At 49.0% G+C, this 19,675-nt stretch overlaps 1 protein-coding gene across 2 annotated transcripts in view; it reads left to right on the top strand.

Moving 5' to 3' along the window:
• The window catches only part of LOC147034803 (EF-hand domain-containing protein 1-like), a 68,271-nt gene that overhangs the window by 31,350 nt on the left and 17,246 nt on the right, over window positions 1-19,675 (top strand). For both annotated transcript variants that reach the window (XM_085889652.1, XM_085889643.1), the window contains exons 7-8: window positions 13,210-13,350; window positions 17,185-17,398. In XM_085889652.1, the coding sequence (XP_085745778.1) occupies window positions 13,210-13,350; window positions 17,185-17,398 (355 nt within the window). The remainder of the gene's footprint in view (window positions 1-13,209; window positions 13,351-17,184; window positions 17,399-19,675) is intronic.

The following is a 19,675-nucleotide window of genomic DNA, read 5'->3' as shown; positions in this document are numbered from 1 at the left end:
ATCAAAAAGCATTCACGCCCACTTTTCCTCGGGCCAATGGGGAGCGAGGTGAAAGGTCGGAGGCAGAGGGTCAAGGTTGGAAGAGCGAAGCCACGGGGCTTATAAAAACGACTGCGTTCGTCAGAAGCGGGCAGTTCGCAGGAGGAAGAGTTCGGAGTTGGAAGTGGAGAAGAGAGCAGTTCGCAGTTAGCAGTTCGCAGTTGGCAGAGTGCAGTTGGGGAGTTGAGTCCAGGGGAAGTTGAGAAAGAGTTCGGTTGAGAGTTGGGAGAAGCAGTTCGCAGTTGGGAGTTCGTGGAGCCAGTGAAGAGTTGGGACGAGTCAAGAGAGGAGACGGAGAGGGCAATCGGACGAAGCTGTGGAGAGGCGGCGGCGGCGAAGGCGGTTGAGGGGGTGCTCGCGTCGGATTCGGGGAACTGCGGAGGGAAAGGCCGGCGGCGCGACCGAGGTCGTGGTGGAGACGCTCGTCGCGGGACCCGAGATTTTGTGAAATCCTCCTTTCCCCGAGCATCAGCAACCCCCTCCTGTTTCCCCCCGCGCTGAGATAGTGCGACAAAAGGGGGCCCCCTTCCCACCCCCTGCCAGCCACTGTCCGCGAGGCCCGCGGAGTTGAGGCACCACCTCCACTTCGCGTCTCATCAGACGGGTAGGCCCGACACGGTCTCGGCCCCAGGCCCGCCTACCCCCCTCATCCTGGGGGGTGGTTCTCTTTTCTTTTGGCTTTGGGAATATGTGTTGTCGGCGCCATCTGTGAAGTAAAATTGTATAAGTGTTGCCGAGTGCCCGGTAGTCGGATAGATCTGCATTGTCGCATTTGCTTTTTGTCTTCTTCTTTTCCATGTGCTTTTGGTGGAATTGTAAATGTGTGCTTTCCGTTCATCGCGAAATAAATGTGCTTATTGTTGAACTGTTTTCCCGCTTCGCTTCGTCATTTCTTTCATTGAATCCCCATCTTGCTTCACGTAAAGGGTTGGTCGTGGGCTAAGACGCCCGATAATTAATCGAACCGTCGAGGCCGACGAATAACACCGCTCGGTTATCCCGATAGTACGGAACGGGTCGCTTAAGTGGCCCGTGTCCGAAGTCGACCTGCGGCGAGGTGCGATCGCCCGGTCTACCCTCCGTGTGGGTACTTAGGTAGGTCGAATTTGGCGAGCAACTCTATCCCACGCGGGGGCCGATTGGCTCGATCGCGGTGAGACCGAAAGGTCCACCCGTGACTGGTTCCCGGCGTTAGTCCGAGAGGGTCACGACTGGATTGTCCGTCCGGTGGGCGACTGCCGCGATTCGAGTTACGTGGCCGTTCGCACGCCGGCGGGCGCGAATCCGCAACACTGGTGTCAGAAGTGGGATACAAATTCATCGCCCTCCTCGCGGCACTGGTATCGGAGAACGGAAAAACGGGCTCTCCTGTCTCCGGCTAAATTCACGGGAATCGGTCCAGGGGTGAGAGGAGCGACCCCCGATTCCCTCCAAATTACGAGCGAGCTAAATTAACCCTTTAAGAGAAGCAAGATGGCGCCTCAAGGCGAGCGGGTGCCGGGTGGATTAGGTATGTGTAATAGTAATGTGGAATCCATGGCTCAGGACGAGATCACCGTGCAAGAGAAACCCGTACCAGAAGGTTGGGAAAGGCATCGATGCCGTTCATCTGGTCGGTTTTTTTTATTATAACTCCACCACTAAATGTAGTCAGTGGGAGTGGCCAGGGCAGGTGACAATGCGGCAGATTATGGAACTCGCGCAGAGCATAAATGACAAACTGGATTGCTGGAATGCCGGAATAGAAAGAATGAACGAAAAGTTGGATGCGAATACACAGCAAATGAGGGAAGAAACGAAAAAGCTGCGGGGTGAGACGCAGAACATGGGCCGATGCCTGCAGGCGGGCATGAAGGCCGTAAGCAGGGAGCTCAAAATGGCGACTCCACGTGTAGGAGCGAACGAGCTGGGAGGGGGTGCAACGGTGACCGAAAGGGAAAAATTAAAAGGGGAGACCAAAACGTGCGAGACGAGACACGAGGTGACGACAACGGAAATAATAGTTGAGACAAGGGAGGTAAAGGGTGAAGAGTTGGCAGTGACGGTAGCCGGGAAGGGAACCATAGAGGGAAGACTACACGATGAAGACGGGGTAAGTGACGCACACACACACACGGAGGGAGTGGAGGATAATGAGGTTGAGCTGGCGGACTGTGCAGGGACCCGGTGCGAGCAGCTGGATAGCCGCCTCCAGGAACGAGGGGAGGGAGTCTGCCCCCTTGAGGTGAGTCACGACCAGGTGAGTTCGGTCGTGCTTCGCGAGGTTGAGGGGACGAGTGCTGCGGACGGGTGCACGGAAAGCTTGGGGGGTATAGAGGCCCCGGAGACCCTTGTGAGGACACGAATCCCCAGTGTGGTTGTCCCTGTGTGTGTGGTGCAAGGTGTGAGTGCGTCCCCGTGTGTGGAAGCGACCCCGTGTGTGATTGGTGTGGTGGCGATTGTGCCGGAGTACGTGCTTCCCAGCACGCCGTGTGTGGATGAGGCACCGTGTGTGAGTGGGGCCGTGTGTGTGGATGAAACGGCCAGTGTGGATGAGGCACCGCGGTTGAGTTCCCCCGCGTGTGTGAGTGAGGCACCGCGGGTGAGTGCCCCCGCGTGTGTGAGTGGTGTGGTTTGTGTAAGGGAAATGCCACGTGTGAGTGCTATGGTTTATGCAAGGGAGACCGTGTGTGTGAGAGAGCGGTATGTGAGGGAGATGTCGGTTGGCATGCGGGAGCACGCAGCCGCGTCTCCCGGGGTGAATGTGATGGAATGGAGTGTGAGCGTCGTAACACGCAGGTGTGCGTGGGTCGAATGGCGACGACGGCGACATGAGAAGAAAGAAAGCCGGGTAGCGGCTGTAGTTGTTTCGGGAACCGTGCCGGGTTCACCCAGCAGTGAGCACGCGGTCCGTGCTGTGCAACGCACGAGACCCCCACGTGCTCGCTTGCGAGAGTGAAGTCCCAGTCCGGAAACGCACGCGGTGGATTTGCCGATCCCGCGGACGGACAAAGTTTAGGCAGGTAAACGGATTTGGACCGGACGGGTTCTCCACGCGATCGTGTGTGTTAAGCTCCAACGGGCAAAGCACATGTGTTCGCGTGGGGAACCCCTCGAGACGTGGGGCTTGTGTTTTTTTATGCGCACGGTGACGTCATGGCTGCACGTGGGGTTGGAATCCGGCAGGAGGGGTATCCCTGCCGGATGGTACCGTCCAAGGAGGGACGAGGAACACGTGCAGCTGCATGACGTCACGGGCAGGTGCAAAGTGCGCGAGTTGCCGCGCAGGTGCTGCGCATGGAAAAAAAAAAAAAAGCAAGCCTCACTTTCGGGTGCACAGGATTCCTGGGCAAGGGGTGGAAGACCCCCTTGACCTGGGCACAGGATGGAAACTAGTTAGGGGGAAGGGTTAGCTTAGTTAGACCGACTCCATGGGGCAGGGGTAAGTCCTCATGGAGTCCGTGGAATGGATTAGTTAGAGGGATTTAGATGAGCTTTAGGTTGGGAAATAAAATGATTTATTTGGAGACCGTGACAGACTTGTGAATGTGTAGTGGGGACGTAGCTTAGCTACGTAGTGTTAAAAGGAACGTGCTGTAGTTTAAGGGACGACGTGGGAGCACGAGTTAGTTAGGGGATGCAGATAGAAGGATGGCAGAGTTCAGCGGTGTGTGTGTTGAAGAGTGGTGGGTTGTGAGGTGAGTACGTGTACATGTTGAGTGAGTGAGGCCAGCGGGTCTGTGTGTATGGAGCGAATGGGGAATGCATGGTGCGATGAGTGATTGGGGGGAGGAGTGACTCCCGCCCAAGGGACCCCGGGGTCAGTGTAGAGTGAGTTAGCTGGGTTAGTCAAATTGAAAAATGGAGGTCGTTTTGTTGTTGGTGGGAAAGTAGGCTCGAGACCCATTTGGAGGGGTGCAGGAGCCCTGTTGACGGGCTTGGGAGCGTGGCTGCGAAAGGTGAGTATCGCTGAGTGGGTACCCCGGGCACCAGGCTAGTCGGCCGCGGTAGGCCATGGGCCCATGGGGGGCCGGGATAGAGTAGTGGGCACGGGTGCGCCTGCTTGGTGCGGGGGCCCGGGGCGCCATTAGCCGCGTGGGCAGTGTTGTGGGCATGGGTGACCCTCGGAAAGGGGCCCGGGAAGCCAGCCTGCCACGTGTGCGTTTCAGGGGAGGTGCCATGGGGGGCACTCCCCGGTGTTAGGGAGCTGGTAGGCTCGGAGGCAGTGTAGTGCCCGGGGGTGCCATAGCGGGAGATTCGGCAGAGGGTCGAGCCTGCCAAAGGGAGCCAGGTGTCCCAGCCAGGAGACCGTGTGAGGGCACGGAGAGAAAATTGGGGGGGGCGAGGCCCGAAATTGTGAGGACACCAACACAGGCGACGGGAATCTGGGTTGTTAGAACCAATAGTTTAAGCGAGAGGCGCTTGTTGAAAGCCCCGGGGTAGTTTAACAGTTAAATGGTTAGGGTAGATTAGGAGATGTACCCCTCCGCACCATCCATCCCCTCGCTGTCGTTGTGGGCCGCTGGACCCACTTTGGTTATAGATCGCCGAACTCTGGGGAGGCCATTCTGAGGCTTCGTTGGGCCTCGGCACAGGACGTTAGCTCTCCCTTGTTCCCCTCCGGGAAGGGAACGTAGGGGCTGGGAGTAGGCTAGGTGACAGGATAGGTTAGCCGAACAAAGACGATAAAGGGGGTTAGGGGACGATTTATAGTGGGGAAGTAAAAATAAAAACAACAAAAAAATAAGTTGGGGCTAAATTGGGGTTTGACAAATTAAGGGAGTGGGTATGTACAGTGACAGGCAAAGGCGATAGGTTGGGAGGGAGACCGTAGGGTAGGTCCGAGCCCGCCTTCCGAGTGGCCAGCACCACCGCACTCCCTCCACCATCCTCCACTGAACGGCAAAGGCTGGCCAGCTTCATCTGCTGGCTGCGTTGCTGCAAGGCAAAGGCCGGCCCACTTCATCGGCAGCTGTTGTGTTGCTGCAAGGCCTGTGCCGGCCGGATCATCTGCAGCTGTGGTACTTCAAGGCCTGTGCCGGCCAGTTCATCTGCCGGCTGGTTTGCCTGCAGCGGCCTTCTTCTGCGGGCTGTGTCTGCCTGCTACCTTTGCCATGCCATGCCCACTGCCCATGTTCACCAGCCCCGTTCAATTTTGCTCTGCCCCCCCCCCCTGTTCATTTCCATGTGCGCCAGGATCAGAAAGCAACAGTTTGCAAGCTGCAAGAACTGCCCTGTTGGCAGCTACAACACGGGCCTGCAGTGGCGGCCCGTGCACCGTGTTTGTGTCCATCCATCCATCCGTTGTGCTCATTGCGTGTGCCACTTGAGCTGGCACGGAGACTGCGTTGGTGCAGCCCATGCACCATTGTGGTTCACTGCGTTCAGTTCAAACCATTCATGCATCCATTCGTTGTGTTCATTGCGTGTGCCACTTGAGCTGGCACGGAGACTGCGTTTGTGCAGCCCATGCACCGTTGTGGTTCACTGCGTTCAGTTCAAAAAGGAAGGCCTTGGACTGCGTGTGAGCAGCCAGCCACTTTCCCTGTCACCTGCATTGTTTGAGCCAGAGACTGCATGCGGGCAGCCTGGCTCCCTGCTAACTGTTTTCTTTTTGCAGAGTTCAGTGATCCTGGGCCATGGTTTAGTGTAAAATTTGTAAGTTAAGGTGAAGATGTACTGTAAATATGAGTGCGCCCCCGGCATGTTTGTTTTAGCGCCGGCAATTTTATTTGGGTCGTCCGTGTGAGTGAGTTTGTTTAGGTAGTTACTCAGCCCTTAGGTTATTTATTTTGGGGACACGAATACCATGAATGTCGCACTCAGGGATCCGTAGGTAAAATGTACTAGGGGAAAACTACACATGATGGCACACGAAAATTTGACGACTCGGGACGAGTCTGTAAAAAGGGGAGGGGGTAGTGTTGTGGTTGACCAAATTTGCAAACCACCATTCAGGTCCCTTTGGTGAGATATCTCGGTAAGTATATGTGTAGTTAGGCCCAAACCCGTTGTCTAGAGGGAATAAATGTCATTCATGAGGGCTGCGACTCTTCAGGATAGCCGTTTTTCTTTTACTATCTTTATTTTGGACCAACCGCCATTATTACCACCACCAACCACGTCTCAACAGCCATCACAACAACAACCACCAGCCACAACGCCGCTTCACCACAACCGCCACGACCTTTACCGTCACAACTCGCCACCATCGCATCACCGTCATCTCGCGCCACTCGTGGGCACCGATGCTGGACTCGTGTAGGGCGCGCACCGTGCAGCGTGTTCAAAAGCATCGCGGACTTTCCGAAGAAAAACGGATCAAAAACGACTCACGCCCACTTTTGTTCCGTCCAATCGGTGAGCGGGGGGCGATTTGGCCCCGCCTCCAGGGCGTTGGAGGGCGGTCGCAATATGCAAATTCATGGATCAAAAAGCATTCACGCCCACTTTTCCTCGGGCCAATGGGGAGCGAGGTGAAAGGTCGGAGGCAGAGGGTCAAGGGTGGAAGAGCGAAGCCACGGGGCTTATAAAAACGACTGCGTTCGTCAGAAGCGGGCAGTTCGCAGGAGGAAGAGTTCGGAGATGGAAGTGGAGAAGAGAGCAGTTCGCAGTTAGCAGTTCGCAGTTGGCAGAGTGCAGTTGGGGAGTTGAGTCCAGAGGAAGTTGAGAAAGAGTTCGGTTGAGAGTTGGGAGAAGCAGTTCGCAGTTGGGAGTTCGCGGAGCCAGTGAAGAGTTGGGACGAGTCAAGAGAGGAGACGGAGAGGGCGATCGGACGAAGCTGTGGAGAGGCGGCGGCGGCGAAGGCGGTTGAGGGGGTGCTCGCGTCGGATTCGGGGAACTGCGGAGGGAAAGGCCGGCGGCGCGACCGAGGTCGTGGTGGAGACGCTCGTCGCGGGACCCGAGATTTTGTGAAATCCTCCTTTCCCCGAGCATCAGCAACCCCCTCCTGTTTCCCCCCGCGCTGAGATAGTGCGACAAAAGGGGGCCCCCTTCCCACCCCCTGCCAGCCACTGTCCGTGAGGCCCGCGGAGTTGAGGCACCACCGCCACTTCGCGTCTCATCATCAGACGGGTAGGCCCGACACGGTCTCGGCCCCAGGCCCGCCTACCCCCCTCATCCTGGGGGGTGGTTCTCTTTTCTTTTGGCTTTGGGAATATGTGTTGTCGGCGCCATCTGTGAAGTAAAATTGTATAAGTGTTGCCGAGTGCCCGGTAGTCGGATAGATCTGCATTGTCGCATTTTCTTTTTGTCTTCTTCTTTTCCATGTGCTTTTGGTGGAATTGTAAATGTGTGCTTTCCGTTCATCGCGAAATAAATGTGCTTATTGTTGAACTGTTTTCCCGCTTCGCTTCGTCATTTCTTTCATTGAATCCCCATCTTGCTTCACGTAAAGGGTTGGTCGTGGGCTAAGACGCCCGATAATTAATCGAACCGTCGAGGCCGACGAATAACACCGCTCGGTTATCCCGATAGTACGGAACGGGTCGCTTAAGTGGCCCGTGTCCGAAGTCGACCTGCGGCGAGGTGCGATCGCCCGGTCTACCCTCCGTGTGGGTACTTAGGTAGGTCGAATTTGGCGAGCAACCCTATCCCACGCGGGGGCCGATTGGCTCGATCGCGGTGAGACCGAAAGGTCCACCCGTGACTGGTTCCCGGCGTTAGTCCGAGAGGGTCACGACTGGATTGTCCGTCCGGTGGGCGACGTGCCGAGATTCGAGTTACGTGGCCGTTCGCACGCCGGCGGGCGCGAATCCGCAACAATATATATATATATATATATATATATATATATATATATATATATATATATATATATATATATATATATATATATATATATATATATTGTTAAGGATTTCAGAATTGGATCTGACTAATGAATACAACATTCAGGTCCTCAGACAGTTATTTCCATAAATGCATGACCAGGATTGACCCATCCCCTTATCTGGTGGGATTCTAACTCTTCGATGTATTGGAGAAGGGCATAGAACAGATTATCTTTCTCATGCAGGGGTTTCCGTAGAAGCCAGTTCCCGGCGACCCGCAGCCGTCTACTCAGAGAAAAAATGTCAAAGGTCGCCGCCTACTTCAGCACCGATTTTTCGATTTTTTATTTTTTTTTGTCACCACGAAATCTCTACACCCCCTGTTTTGAAATCCGAGACGAAAACGCATGAGTATTTCGATAAAAGCGGGCTTACTTTTACTGTTAGTACTCTCGCCAGGTCTCGCACAACACTGACCTAAAAATAACACAAGCAGCTAAAGCACGTGTCCTGCAATAGAGAGTTCTCTGCTTTAGCCTCGTTTTGGACTGTTGGCCTGATACCCTGATACCATACAGCAATGACCTCAAGAAAATTAACTTTGTAGGCCTCGCAGTTTCGGTGCCGAAACAATGGCATTGAAACAAAAATCCCTTTTGACTTTTGATTTCCGAAGAAGTCCAAAGACATGGGAGGTTAGCTTCTGGCCATCAGTAATGGGTCTAAACTTGCACTGTCGCGAGTGTGACGTTGTTGTTGTTTCACGAAACACGTGTTTCACCTCGTCCATTTTGAGCTTTTGTCAAGTGATGCGGCTCCAAAATACACGGTCACCCGTTGTGCCTTTTTAATCTATAAAGTAATTAGTTTATAAGCTTAAAGCAGCTTTTGTACATGTTATTATTCGTGGTTATTTGTACTGAAAATCGCCGTTTATTCACTGAAGTGAAGGCCAAGTATGAGCAGCTGTGAACTGGCCAACTGAATACTGGTACCGCAGGTACATGCATGTTCCCATAGACTTGCGAGCTTTTCTTGACGGTATAACAACACGATATTGGCGGATAATATAAGGTGGAAGTTTAACAAAATTGGGATTGTGACTGTGACTCAGTATTCACACTTAGACTGTTTGATTGGTTGACTGATTGAAGCTCGCTGACATCAGATAAAGAAATTATCAGAAAACGAGTGAAGTTAAATACATGTTTATCATTCATTTTCAAACAATAAACTAGTCTGAAGTTATTAGTTTGAGCTGTTTATTCAATCAAAACAAAACACAATAAAATAATAATAAACAATATTTAACAAAGTAAAATGAAATCGAAGAGCGAAAATATGCATAAAATGAATGAAAGAAAAAAAACTGTTTTTGTGGAGTTTTCCACCCCAACAGCCTGATAATGAGAACTACTTCATGTCAGAAATCATGCTAGAATGCATCTCCAGCCATCTAGGATCCTCCGGCTTCCACGGCCCAAGGCGGGCCCTGGACCCCGGCCATACAGCTGCGCTCGCGGTGATGGTAACCTGCTACTTTTTAATGGTAGCCTCCTACTCCAAAAATAAGGAAACCCCTGCTCATGGGATGGCCTCTTTCTCTTTACGACACGTTCATGCACGCGAGAGATAGTCATTAGCCCAACGGAAGCTCGTTCTACTCCCTTTCCATCGGGACACTTTGGTTTGGAGGTAGCCGATTTATTTACACTTTGGACTTACAGGGCATTTGATGAAGCACACTGCAGGCTTTTCCTGAATGGTTATTCTGACAGTCAAATATGGCTGTGGATCATTTACCTCACCAACCTATCTTTCATTGACTTTCGATACCCACCTCTCCTTCACCGACGATGACGTCCACCTTTTTCCATCAACGTTTGACACCCCATTTGGCAGCTCTATGGATGCTGGCTGGCTCTTGTTCGTGTCGGGCTGAACGAGGAAGGGATTATCGAGAGATTGATGGTTGGTCACATGCAGCAATGCGCCAATAGGCGACCACACTGGTCGCCTATAAAAAGGACAGGAGGACCGTTTTCCTGACAGTTGATGAGTCGGTGGCTGTTGATGAGTCGGTGGCAGTTGATGAGTTGGTGACAGCTGGTTACAGCTTCTTACAGCTGTCCATTGGTTACGGCTCCTGATAGCTCCTGACAGTTGGTGAGTCGGTGACAGTTGGTGACTATTGGTGAGTTTGTGACAATTCCTGTCAGTTGGTGAGTCAGTGACAGTTTGTTAGTTGTTGCTCCTGACGGTGGGTGACAGTTGGACCGTTCCTGCTGGTTCTGCTCGTAGCTGATTATTGGCGTCCCTGGTTCCTGGGGATGATGACATGATGTCAATTGGTGTTCGAGCCTGTTTGCAAGTGGGTGCACGGCAAGGCAGGGCACTGACAGCGGACCAAGGCACGCTCACACATTTTGAGACATTTTATTGGACACAAGACGACTTCTGCCTTGGTAAGCCGAGACCGGATTTCTTCCCCCCCCCAGAATGATCTGCTGCGTACCCTTGTCTCGTGTTTCATTGTTAAGTATGGCATAGTGATAAGTATCTGCTCTTTGTCTATTTTTCTATCAATGCCCATGGAATTCTTTATTTGTTTGAGATTATTTTGATTGATTTGAATTCATCTATCAACACAACGAGGAAATAAAAAGTTATTCAGTTTATTGATTTTTCTTATTAATAAATTCCTTGTTGATGTTTCATCCTGTCCGTGCTTGTCCTTTCCTTCCATTGATCCAGTATTGTCTGAACCGAGATAGACTGGGACGTAATTCCCAAACGAATTAACCTGTCATCGTCGGCATGCACCAGCGGAAAATGCTCAGCTGCCTGACTTAACATCTAATCAAGATAAGATTGTTGCATCGCCAAGGGCACATTCCCCATTCAGGAAGCCACGTGACCTCTAGTTAAACAGCAAATTAGACAGTGGGCACTGTAACTCATGGCTAACTGATTGGCGTTTGTGGTTGTAAAGCAACCCACCGTACCAGGAGTTAATTGTGAGCGGTGGTCCCAGGTCCGTTCTTCCAAGGAGAAATGAGGATTAACCCCCTCATAGCACACTTGGTACCCGTGGCCATAACAAACTGGTGTCAGGAGTGGGATATTTGGACCTGTGGTGTGCTTCATACACCTCAGATTTCAGAGCTGTTTTGACTAAATTTAATTTAAATTTATTGGTGCGGACAATGGCGGACAAACATGGGCAGGTCCCGGTGGGCCATGTTGACAATGTAAGTATGGATAAGGAATTGATCCAGGATCCGCATGAAGTCACAATGGCGGTGAAGAGGAAGCAATGGGAGAGGTGGAAAATAACTCCCACCCTCGGCCTCAGGAAAATGCAGCGCCGATAGTGCAGAACGGCGGGTTATCGCAGCCAGTGCAGCCTGAGAATGACACTATGTTGTTCATGAGGCAATTAATGGCACAAATAACTATGATGGACCAAAACAACAGCCATTGTTGTCTCAAAACCCACCTGAACCAGCTCGTCTTGGTCTGCCATGGTCCATACCAATAACTAAATGAAATTTGTATTCTGCTCTTAATTTCTGCGGGGGGGGGGTCAAATCCCGTTCCAGATTCCAAATTTTTCAGGCTTTGTACCACTCCCAAGGGGGGAAGCTATTTCGGGTTCCCACCAGACTCCGCGGAATTGCAGGCCGTCGCACACAGATAATTCCATGACGCAGCGGGTCGCTAACCGACCGTGAACGCCAATAACTCATCCACGTGACCGAGGGTCCTCCGTCTCTGGGTTAACTGGGTTTCCTAATTAATCACGTGACCTAATTACCGGGGGACACGCCTTCGGTACACCTTGTCCGAACCAGATCACTTTACCGGATCACATGCAGCCGAGTGGCACTTCCAAGGGCGTACCGGCTGAAAGGAACGGATCGTTGGGAATAAATTCCCGGCTAGGCTTGGATACAGACCTAGCTGGATCAATCAAAGAAAAGACAAGAACGAGCTGGGAGCATTTCTACAAAGGATTTATTAACAGGCAGGCGAGGAAACATATGTGGTACAGTGAATGTAGTTTATTGTTGTATGGAAGCAGGGATAGGAAGAAAAGTGTTGTGCGACAATAATACAAGCAACTTACAAAAGCAGACACAGAGCAGAGTTTTCCCAATATAATTCTTGTATACTCTTAACTTAAACAAGGACAGCCACCATGACACACACACACACACACACACACACACACACACACACACACACACACACACACACACACACACACACACACACACACACACACACACACACACACAATCGATTACGACTTGCAATGCTGGCTCATACCACGAGATGGCGCTATACTATATGTACAGTATTTACAGAGAGAGAATTTGGGTGCTCTCCCCAACCCTGAACTCTCCTCGTTATTAATGATTTTTCCCTCCAAAAATCCTCTCGTGCACACCCCAAGTACAAGCATCAGGGTTCTACTCCGCTGTTCAGGAGTGCATCGAAGTCAAACAAACAAAGAAACAGACACCTCTCAAATCACTATGTACATACATTGTCTGATGGTGAAGGTCTCAGCATATAAAGATTTGCTCTTATTGAGACACTCTGGGTACGTCCATTATCAGGTGCAAGAATATGGGACAAATGGCTCAGTGTTCCCTGCCATAAGAACTCTGTGGCAATGGCAAATGCCATCCATGCCTGAAACAGCACCAGGATGAGAGTTTGTAGTTAGATTCTATTATCAAGGCTCTAAGTAAAGCAATATTAAGAATAAGTCAGATGAATGAGCAAACAGAAATAGCAAATTCTTTCTTGTTAATAAAAATAATATTTGAATTTATATAGTGCCTTTTGCCTATCGACACAAGGTGCCGAGAGAAAGATCAAAAGACAGAGGGAGAGGAGGGGTGAGAGTATTGGGGAGGGAGGGAGGGAGGTGAAAAACAGCTACACAGAAGGGTATAAATAAGCCTACATTTACGTTTTTAAATCATTCAACTGTCGTTAGATTTGTCATTTAAATTGAGAGCTTGTTCAAAAGCCTTGAGACAATTTATTGAAAGGAACTACATGTATAGAGTGACTGTTACCAGTGCATCTGAATATATTTTTTTAAATCCTTGACATATTTTGAACATGATTTGCATTTCCAACAACTCGTGTACTTGTTTGAGATCAAGGAAATGTTTAACAATTGTAGATCATTGGGGTATCATCATTGCCAAATTTTCTTCCTGTATGAGGACAAAAACCTGATTATCCAACTTTGTTAGCATCCTTGAGTTGTCTTTTCAGAGCAATGAGGGCATATCATCAAACTTCCAAAAGTAAGTGAATGAACAAATTAATTAATTGATGGGAATGGGACACAACTATAGTCACACTCTTTGTGTCCCTTGTTCCAATCTCTCGACAGGTGTTGCCTCCTTACAATGGCTTTGGATCATTGGAGGACTCTCTTCAGAACTGTCTGTCACTCATTCCTCAGCCACCAAAGAAAGACTACATAAAAATGCTCGAGAACCACAACAAAGTGCTACGTTACAGTGCAGTCTTGGTGAGTATATAATGGCTACAATAAAACATACAGTATAACGATGATGGCCTCACTGAAAAATCGTGACTGTATTCTGGAATTGACACACTTCTAAATGGAAATGATTGACAAAGAGAAATGTGTTTTTGGTGAATATCCACCACGATCAACATCACATATTAACGGATGACAACGAAAGGCTGCTCTCTAACGAGGAGAAAGTTTCAATATAATGGAAAGTAAAGTTTTTCATTTCTTTTTTTATTATTTAATTTTTCTTTTCTTTTCGGGGGAGGGGAGGGGGGGTGGGCTTTTTCATTCAAAATATGCATTTTTTAAGAGTTATAATTTTCTTTATGTCTAATTTGTACCAATCGCATTTGTGCAGAGAGGAGTGAGATTTTTTATTTTTTTACTCTGTCTGACTGTTTTAACAATGTTGAGATGTTTGCACACTCGCCTCTGAGCTGTCTACCCTGGAGAATCCTGAACCAGCTATAAACTACCACTCTGGTGTTCAATAGGGAGGATGATTCAGCAATGTGTCTGGTGTTCTAATCGAGTCTGAAATGTGCTGCATGAAAAAGGTCCTCAAAAGTGTGGATAGATCATAGATGCAATAATTTTGCCACCCCAAAAAAGTTCTGTTCAGGGCGGTTGCTCCCTTTGCCCCCCCACCCCTTACTATGCCAATGCATTACATACTGTACATACATACATGAAATGAAACATGTGAAACTACAAGGACACTCTTTGACGTCGCGACATCGAAAGATATGCCTCCGCCCACATTATTACATCATTATACACACTTGTACCGAGTTTGATTTCAATCCCTGAACCCAGATTTAAAATATTCAATAACTGGCTGCCATGTGTCTGATCAAGTTGAAATTTAAAACATAAATTCCCCTTGAATAATATATCATAATTGTGAAATTTCATGTCGATTGATGAAGCAGTTCAAGAGAAAGAGTATTTTTTTTAAAAAGATTTTCATTCAATTCAATATGACTGCCAGACCATGTGACCTATTAATTATTCGTATATACTCAGGTATCCCCAAGGCTTGGGGAACATATGTTTGAAGTTTCCCCTCGATTTCTGTTGCCCCTCTGAAGAAGAAGATTTTTTTATAGGTTTTGTGGTAAATCCAATATTGATGCCAAACCATGTGACCTATGGCATCATCGGTGGAGAACTTTTTGTTCTTCATGGATAGGCGATCATACCTATGAAGTTTCCCCTTGATCTGTTCAGCTGTTTCGGAGAAGAAGATTTTTGAAGGTTTCACGTTAACAAAAAAATGGCTCTTGAACCACATGACGAATGGCATCATCAATTCTTTCCCCTCCTCCTCCTCCATCATGCAGCACAAGGCTGCAAGTAACGTCAATGGCTGAGGGTGTAGCTGTGCTGCTGATGCAATGCCCCTATTACCATCCATTGGGACCATACTCTGTGCAGAGCTTTGGTGCTGCCGAAGCAGTCACCTTGGCTATTGGGCACAATCCTGGATGGGTTGCCACTCTGATAGGATACCAGCAAGCTGGCACTCACTTTGCCAACTTTGGAAGGATGACAGGCAGAGTCAACCCCACCTGGTATTAATTCAACAGCAAAATGGGATTTTAAGTAAGGATCCTAGGATCCCAAGCCCACCACCCTAACTATTAAGCCAACACCAGGCATCCTGTATTACCAGTACACTGGTACTCATTTCACCAACCTTGGAATGATGACAGACTGAGTCAACCCCACCTGGTGTCAACCCAACATTTAGCCCTAGATGACCCTCAAATATTTTCATCCTGATCAGATAAAGCATTTGACGTATGCAATTATGACATCATAACAAAGTCACCTATGACATAATCAAAACATCATCATGCTTGTTCCGCATGGGGAGTACTTGACACATGCCAAGTTTTGATTTTTGCCATGGAGCAGTTTCAGAGATACAGAGGTCCAAAGTTTTTCCTTTTTACCCAACATGGCTGCCACATCACATGACCAACATGGCTGCCACATCACCTGACCTATGACGTCATTATCATTACATCATTCTGCATGAGTCGTCGCACCTATGGTGAAAATTTTGTGTCAATTGGATGAGTAGTTGCAGAGAAAACAGATAAAAGTAGCATGGACATACGTACGTATGTAAGGACGGACGGACGGTCAACCCAAAAACAATGCCTCCGGCAACTTCGTCAGCGTAGGCATAAAAAGGATATTTTACAACGCATAATTATTGTTGCTGCTGTCATCACGGCTGTTGTTGTTTGTGTACTCCTTCCGTGTCCATTAGTATATTTTTCTATTGCTTCGAGAAGTATTACTATACAGTCATCCCCCGTTTATCGCAGGGGTTACGTTCCAACCCCCCACCCCCCCGCGAGAAGTGAAAATCCACGATGAATGGACGCCTCCCCCAAAAATGCCTAAAAATGCCTATTTTTTTATAAATGCGGTGTATAAACACAATTGGGTTTTATTTATATAGAGTGATTATTAAACACTGGGCGGTGTATAAACACAATTGGGTTTTATTTATATTGAGTGATTATTAAACGCTGGGCGGTGTATAAACGCGATTGGGTTTGATTTATATCGAGTGAATATAAACCTTCGACTGGTGCTTCGGTTCCTTGCCAGAAGCCTTAGAAGGTGCAGGGCGTTTGGGCGGCATCGTGGGGCTTGGAGAAAAAACGTAGAAAATATTCGAAGTTCACAAGCGAAACGTTGTCTCGTGCGTTGTGTGACTGGTCGAGCACCACGCGTTATAATTTATATTTTATATATTATTACCGCGATGTACCGGGGGAATCCACAGAAAAAATTAGGTTCCAAGAGAAAAACCGCGATGAAGCGGGGGCGCGATAGGTGAACCGCGATATAGCGGGGGATTACTGTATATAATTTTGTGTTCTCCTCCGAGTCCTTCTGAAGGGTTCTTGCTGTCGTACAATAACAAATGTTACCCTTGGAGCCGCAACATAAAGCTCCCATTCCCGCTTCTTCTTCCTCAATCCCAGAAGGACAGGCTTTCAGAACAGGCAACTTTATGATTAAACGGAAGCTAGTCTTTGTTCCAAGTAAATCGATTATTAGCTTAGCAATCAATTAATTCCATTGTTATCCGTCCAACCAAGTAAATGAATTGTTAGCTTTCCAATGACACCATTTTTTATTGTTCTTTAGCAACTGGAACCGCTACGTTAAAGCATTTAGACAACCTTTGATAACCCTAATCTCCAGCAGGGATCAGTGGTTCAAGCATTTGCACCATTCCGCGTGTACAAGTGAAAATCGTCTCCGCACGCTCGCGGAGTGGGCTCATTTAATGCCCATGATCTGTATGTGAAATTTGGTGAAGATTCGGCCAGCCATTTCCAATTCTATAATGATCAGACATACAAGGGATAGCCTTGTTTGATATGGTAGGATGTTTTTTTCATGCTGGTGCTGTCAAAAAAAATTCCGGTGCAAACGAACAGGTAGTTTAAGAGGGGTTCGTGGAGGTTTCTCATTAGCTTTTGAACACATTGAAAATCTTTCCACTCCCAGAGCTGCTGAATTTGATCAGAATTATTCCCTCATCATCCTTAGCAATACTTGCACAATGTGTATAAAAGTAATAATTCAACTCAGACCGGGTAGTTATTCCTCTTTCTCTTGCCGGTGGCCATTAAAACAACGTATACCTGAATGAGGACTTCTCTCCTAACAATATTAATTCACCTCCAGTTCAGTATAACATGCACCGATATCCCACACAAATATGAATTTAATTTTTTAACATTATGGGTACAGTGATTTGCTTGGAAACAGATAACGCTCCATGTTCACCAGGACTCGGCGATACCCGAGGACAAGGGACGTGCCTTCATCATTTCGTACCACCTGTCTAACGACACCATCAGCATGTTTGAGCCACCGCAGCTCAATTCTGGCCATAACGGTGGACGCTTTCTGGAGCGCACCCGTGTTATAAAGCCTGGAAGCGCTCCTGATGCCCCTGTCTACTACAGCCCGGAAGACCTGGCTATTGGGACCACCATCGAAGGTCAGCGTTTAACTTCATCTCACTTAACAGGTCAATAACTATCTGAGAAATTAACTCATTTTCTGTTTTCATGACATTAACTGTTTCCTGTGATAGAATGGGCAACTTGCTTGTAAAGGTAACTTGGAAGTTGTCAACATGCATGATTTGCTTGGAAACGGATAACGCTCCATGTTCACCAGGACAATGTTGCAATGTTGCAAGCTATGGAGGTTAGATATTGTGTGAGTGTTATGACGTATCCATCTAGTGTGTACTTTGTAGATATTTCGATTTTACTTTATATAATTTGCTTGCTGCATGAGATTGGAGCAAACCTTTGCCTTGTCTGTATCTTACTTTTCAGAAACTAAAACATAACCAAAATTAAAAAGAATCATTACACTTATTCTGTTGCTGATAGCAGTCTAGACAGATCTTTCCGAGTTACTAAATGAAAATGATTACCTGCAGGGCCAGATTAAGAGTTTGTGGGGCTCTGGGCCATTTTAAATGTTCAAGGACATATCCAATGATATTGTTGCGGTTCTCGGAACCGCATGCATCAAACAGATAGTGGTCCCGAGACAGTTATACCATTAATATACGTGTAGATAATCCCTTTCCTTTTGTCTAGTGGGACAACGGGGGCGTGCGTTGCAATGATCTCATAGCTAGGTTTGCTTACGTAATTTTTTCTTCATTTCATTTCTACTCTTCTTTTCTGATTATTCCTGAGGTAAATCTGAGCCACGTGCACCCTTCAGTGTTAGATGGGTCCTTGCCGAGGCTAGCACGTGCGGCGCCGCTGCGAGGAAACGATGACGCGCGAGCATTAACGGCGCAGAGCCCCCGTTCCCAAGCGAGCCCTCAACCCAACATGTGCGGAGAGTCATACAGTGCACTTGGCAGTTCGGGATTGTCAAGTCGAACTTCCGATGATCTGGGGAAGATCGCCGGTTGTATTCACAAAGGCAAACAAATGAATATCTCCGAAGAAGCTACACGAATGGTGTTTTTCACAACACAGGAAACACAGCCAGCACGACGCCCACGCGACACGAACCGCGTACGGAGACCGATAAAGGCGACTCCACGCCAAGTTGGGCGGGATGCGAGTGTGTGAAGTAAAAGTGGCACGTTCCTTTTCAACCAAATATCTGATACATATTGGTGTTCACCCCATGCACTGACCACGTGGGCCATGGCGGATTTGCGCGTACTGCGCGAAACATGCATGGATTTAGCCATAACATCATACCTTCAGCCCTCGCTGGCAGCAGCGGATTCCCCACGGATGGTGAACGTCTTCTCGTCTCTCCGACCAGCGAAGGTGTGATCGAGCAGGGGAATGGTGTTCAGTGCAGGCTACGTTGGCATGCATGGAGCAGGCGCGTTGATCGGCGCTGGTCGGACGCCCGAGCGGGCATGCGGGACCTTCGGCCGGTCGCCAGAGCAAGGCTGGGGGGTTTTGCTGGCCGATTCGCGCGCCAATTTTGGTGTGGGCGATTCATGTCATGTCGTGGGGTCGGAGCAGAATATTTTCGATGACCTTGCCGGAAATGGAGTGTTGTGGTTTCCGGCCAAAGTTAGCAGGCCGCGTGAGGGGTCGGGGCCAATCGGAGCGCCCAATTCAGGTGATGATGCTTCGCTTCAGGGTGGCTCCCCGCCCCACGCTGCAAGTACTATAGAGGTCGGAGCAGTCCCTCCGCCTTTCTCTCGCGCTCGCCCTAGTCTCTCTGCCCAAGATCGCCACGACCCACCTCCTGCTGCCTGAACTCCGCCTCGTCGTCTCCGCCCACGCGACGTTGACCCCACCCGCCACCTGGTCCTGCCCACCACTCCACCCATGCACTCTGGACTCCGCCCCTTCTCCACTCAAGCCCCTTCTTCATGCCCACGGTCTCCACACCTGCTGCTGAAGCCGGAGACGATGCGCCAGCTGCCGGGTACCACACCGCGGAGCATCCACCCCCCCCCCCCCACTGAAACGTATTGGTGGCACGTTCGTGCAATCAAGTACAAAGGTACCGAGATCGTAGCCTCAACTCCTCTTCCTTCTTGTTTCAATACCCCCTCTTCATCGGGTTTTCTGTGTCTGTGTGTGTGCGTGTATGTGTCTGTGTCCTGGCGCCTGTCTGTTTAAGTAAGACTGCAGAAGATCGTTATTGCTATCATTATTATTTTCACGTTAAGTCTGCTCTGTTTTCGCTTTTATAAGTTGCTTGTTGTTTGCTGCACCACACCTCTTTCCCCTATCTCTGCACAACACACCCCAATAAATCTTGATCATGCCAC

Source organism: Eptatretus burgeri, chromosome 1, assembly GCF_056783735.1.
Source record: "Eptatretus burgeri isolate ZD-2024b chromosome 1, Ebu_testis_v1, whole genome shotgun sequence".
NCBI classification, from domain to species: Eukaryota; Metazoa; Chordata; class Myxini; order Myxiniformes; family Myxinidae; genus Eptatretus; species Eptatretus burgeri.
The sequence above is the reverse complement of the archived record's forward strand: the minus strand, read 5'-3'. Positions and strand labels throughout refer to the sequence as shown.